The sequence below is a fragment of the Limulus polyphemus genome, unplaced genomic scaffold (genome assembly GCF_000517525.1).
Source record: "Limulus polyphemus unplaced genomic scaffold, Limulus_polyphemus-2.1.2 Scaffold4710, whole genome shotgun sequence".
NCBI lineage: Eukaryota > Metazoa > Arthropoda > Merostomata > Xiphosura > Limulidae > Limulus > Limulus polyphemus.
The window spans coordinates 49832-54796 of NW_013670320.1; the positions used below are offsets into that span (position 1 = coordinate 49832).

Below are 4965 nucleotides of genomic sequence, written 5' to 3' on the forward strand. Positions count from 1 at the left end.
AGACTCACTTTAAAGTGGCTCCTTATACACAGTAAAACTACAGGATTTATTATAGACTCACTTTAAAGTGGCTCCTTATACACAGTAAAACTAACAAGGATTTATTATAGACTCACTTCGAATTGGCTCAAAACATACAGTAATAAAACTACACAATGTATCAGAGACTCAATTTGGAGTGGCTCCTTACACACAATAAAACTACAGGATTTATTTTAGACTCACTTTAAACTGGCTCCTTATACACAATAAAACCACAGGATTTATTATAGACTCACTTTAAAGTGGCTCCTTACACACAATAAAACTACAGGATTTATTATAGACTCACTTTAAAGTGGCTCCTTATACACAGTAAAACTACAGGATTTATTATAGACTCACTTTGAAGTGGCTCAAAACATACAGTAATAAAACTACACAATGTATCAGAGACTCACTTTAAAGTGGCTCCTTATACACAATAAAACTACAGGATTTATTATAGACTCACTTTAAAGAGCATGTTCGTCGACAGGATTTTAACCTGCAGATCTTGAATAGTTATTTAACTACCAGGCCTTTTACTTACAAACTAATGATCAGAACACAGATTATACCACACACGATCTTAACCAAACTGAGTTCAGTTATCTTTGTACCAATAATAAAGTTGTGAATGATGAATGTACAAAATAATTACACAGTTCATCCGTTATCAAAACTCAGTTTCTGAACAAAGTATAAAGCGGTTACACACCTTGTGATTCTGTACCACAGTACCAGATTTCCCCGTCAAAACCACAGCTCGTGTTACTGCAGATTGCTCAAGATTAGATGTCAACTGGACTGGTCTTCCTTCGACAGTCAGAGGTTTTGAAATAATATTATTTTCAAAGTTTTTCCTTGTACCTGATAAACTGGCTTGAATTCTACTATTGCTATCTTCTATTGGCCCAACAGTATTAAGTACCTCACCTTCGTGGGAAGTATATATTATTCTTACTTTCTCGTTCTTGCAGGATCTTCGAGACAGGATGTATTTCATGACTTTATCATATTCTTGCTGTGCTTGTCGATAAGCTGCAGCCTGTACTGGTGAAAGTACTTCTTCAAAACATTCCATGTAGAGGGCATTTTGGTTGGTGTAAGAATATCCTATTTGATTAGATACAGTGATATTTTTACAAGGTGAAGTTGTAGGTGCTAGGTTTGGGGCTTTTTTCTTCAGTAGTTCTGCTTTCAGTTCTTTGGAAAGATTTAGCTTGGCTGAAATTGAAGAATCCCTCCTAAGTTCTGGTTCTGGGGTTTCACTTCTCACCCCTTCCAACAGTCCATACTCCCGTACAGTACGTTGGATCTTTTCAGCAGCAAGAAGAGCCGCTTTTCGAGATGCTCTTCTTACGGGTTTCTAAAAGAGGCAAAAAAAAAAATCCAAGTACGATATACAGGTGTTAATATAATATTTTTTAAACATTTATATTATGAACTTGTAAACAACAAATTATTAAACCAATTAAAATAACATATTAAAGTAATTTATATATGTTTACCAATTAAACTAAATGTGAAAAACAAATATATAAAATGTTACTTACTTACTTACTTCAGTAATGATGCTTAAACAACATTAAAAAACAAAATTTTACTCATAAGAAGATGTCAAAATCAACCTGAAAGGGTGTTATGCCACTAGTACTGGGCCACCAAATAACCAAGAGAAACCGGAGAGGCCATTTAAATTTATTAAAACCTGTAATGCACATGGAATTAGTTTTTCCTGCAACTAGCATACTCCAGTATTACTATTCATTACAGTTGGTTACAGTTTGTAGACGATTAGTTTTAGGTAATCTTTTGAAGTAAGTCTTAATCATTGCATCAAAAATACCCTCTCTTGTCCCAGATACATACATTTTTTAACCTATTTCACACTATATTCAGAGTGAAAAATTGTAAGTTTAGAAGTACAGTAGAAAACTAAGTGGAACCAATCATTCAAATTATCACATACCGAGACACAACAGAATATAAAAGTTTTGGCTCAACTTTGTAAGAAAGACAAGAGGACAATATTGTAAAAAAAAACAAACAGAGAATTTTAAATTTGAAAAATATTATTTCATTACTTCATTTCGAACAGCTAAATTTTGTTTTAAAATATCTGAAGTTTATATATTTATATACGTTTTTATTTTTTTCTGAGAATTATTTTTCATTGTTAGCATATATATATATATATATATAGCTTTAGGACTAACCTAAATCTCCTCGCAAGATATTACTGGGACTATGGCCAAAATTACTGATAGCAACAACAGTATACAACTGATGAATAAATGTATGTATAATCACTGCAAGTTTTTGTTTTCTAACACTACATACTCTTAGTTAGACCAGTATATTAAATTAGCTACATTATTTAGGCAGGTAGCTTGCTTTGATCAAATGTTATTCATAATTATTTGACAACGCAGTCTGCAAACGGAAATTCAAAAAACTAAACCCTCAAAACTGTAATACTGTTACCGTAACAATCTGGTATCTTTACGTAAAAAAATTTATATTCAAAATATGTTGAAGATACTGTTTTATTGATGACATTAATGAGCACAGTTGCATCATAGATATAAAATATATCAAATGAACAGAAAAAAAGTTCATGAGACCCACAAAAACAGGAAATGGTAGCAATAATAAAGTAAGATGCGTCTTAAGCCTTTCCAAATCATGAAGATATTATTGATATCCCTTGATTTTTTTTCATTCTGACAGTGGAAACTTACAACCAACTTACTAAATACTTAAATACTATTTAGTTTTTTTTACAGAAATTCATATAATTAGTTTTTAGTTGTGGGACAGTTTTAAAAATACTTCTTTTTCATTATATAATTACAATCTTTTAAATGTTGATCAGAAAATTCAATAATTGCATTCTAAACTTGTGAAGAAGCTGCTTGACTGCAGAACACAGTGAAAACTTGATGACTGTCTTCATGGAAGGGTTCTAGTCAAACAATTCAACTATAGTCGTGCACTTGAAGGCTTCACGTGTACAAATTTTGACTTCAAATATGCATAACTTCATTAGAGCATAATAACACTAAGAACATTTCCCATCATGTTAATATTAAAACTCTTGCAGAAAAGAGTATACTTGAAAGATGTTAATGAAGTTCATCCATTTAGGAGACTTGGACAAAGTTTTAACCTTTGAAGATCTATGCTAGGCCACCAGCAACTGGAAATGTCATCCAAAATGTCTGGATAGATGCAGTCTATTAGCAATGTCTTTCAAGTAGTGTGAAACTGTAACTTTTGCTTTTTATTTATTGGTTTTTGATTAACTGTTACCAAATATCAATTTTCAAGATGATATAACGTTAATTATTTTGTAATTTAGTTCTTAAAATCATGTTTCACACCAATTGTGAAACAAGTTCTACAACCAACCTCACCACTCAGCATATATTTTTTATTCAGATCTAACCACAAAGTTAAAAATAAATCTTAAGTATTATTAAACGAAAAAATACCTTTATAAAAACTAGTTCAACAAACATAAATGAATTAAACACGAACAGAATTTTATTTCAAATCATTAACTAATATTTTTCGCAAATTAGTTTAAAAAACACCAATGTAACTTTTATAAAAAAAATAACAGTTCTACAAGTTAGAAATCAAACTCAATACAAATCAATTTTAAATAGGCATTTTTTGGCAAATTAAAGTTATTATCAACTTTGAATAAGATCTAGTCTGAATCAATATCTATTTATAGCACTGATGAATATTCATGATCAATGCAATGCTTTACACATTGCATTATTTGATGCCCTTTGGGTTGAACTGCAACAAAAAATAGTGAAAATTAAACCTATATCAACTTCTTATTGTCTAATGCATTTGCAAGCATAATTTATTCACCAATATATGGTTCAGGACGATCTCAGTTTGGCAGCTATGAGGTTCAAGCCACAAATTCATGGAGTTATATATAGTTGTGCTTACATTATGAAAGCAATTACAGCACTTATTAAATCTTGTCATAGTGGTTGCCACCACTGTAAAATTTGCATTGGGGTCATACTAAATGCTTAGTTTTCACAATCACAACATCAACAACACATTGCATAAATGTGTTCTTGACATATCCAGCTTCTTTTCATCTGGTATGCAGGCACCTTCTCTTATAACATTTTTGAGGTTAAGTATGGTGCAAGACTTATCTGTATAGGTTTGTGACTTTAGGTAGCCAAATCCAATGGTGTTGAGTCCAAAGAAATTGCAAGAGATGTTCGTCCCCACCAAACTATGTCTGTAATAGTCCTCTGACCTGAGAAGCAATATTGAGAGAGTCAAAATCTTACATAAATACAGCAGCGTCAAGCATCTATCACAGATGCAGCTCGAGAGCGAGATGATCACAACATTGCAAACATTTTTAATGTACAAACATAAGGAGCAGGTGTATCAACCTGTTGTAAATTTTGTAGGGTTTGTTTAAGTATTTCTTAGGGATTCTCATTGCATCAGATCACATAAATCCATGTGTTGAAAAACATGTAAAGCAAAGTGTGTATGTGTAGAAAAGCAAAGTGTGTAGAAAGACTGACCCCAGTGTGCTGCACGAAAGCATCCTGCAGAAGAAATTACACTAAAGAGTAAGTCTACAACCCCATGGCCATTACATATAACACCATCTGTGGTGGAAGAAGGGGGTTTTAAAACTAAGCACTTATCCTTTAATCATAGTCTATAAATCTACACATCATGCTGTATAAAAATAGTATCTGTGGTGGAAGACGGGGGTTTTAAAACTAAGCACTTATCCTTTAATCATAGTCTATAAATCTACACATCATGCTGTATAAAAATAGTATCTGTGGTGGAAGAAGGGGGTTTTAAAACTAAGCACTTATCCTTTAATCATAGTCTATAAATCTACACATCATGCTGTATAAAAATAGTAGAAGTTAA

The 4965-nt window shown here is 32.0% G+C and overlaps 1 protein-coding gene across 7 annotated transcripts in view; it reads right to left on the bottom strand.

The window, feature by feature from the left end:
• The window catches only part of LOC106471575, a 39892-nt gene that overhangs the window by 25285 nt on the left and 9642 nt on the right, over positions 1 to 4965 (bottom strand). For all 7 annotated transcript variants that reach the window (XM_022400188.1, XM_022400184.1, XM_022400182.1 and 4 more), the window contains one exon: positions 740 to 1390. In XM_022400188.1, the coding sequence (XP_022255896.1) occupies positions 740 to 1390 (651 nt within the window). The remainder of the gene's footprint in view (positions 1 to 739; positions 1391 to 4965) is intronic.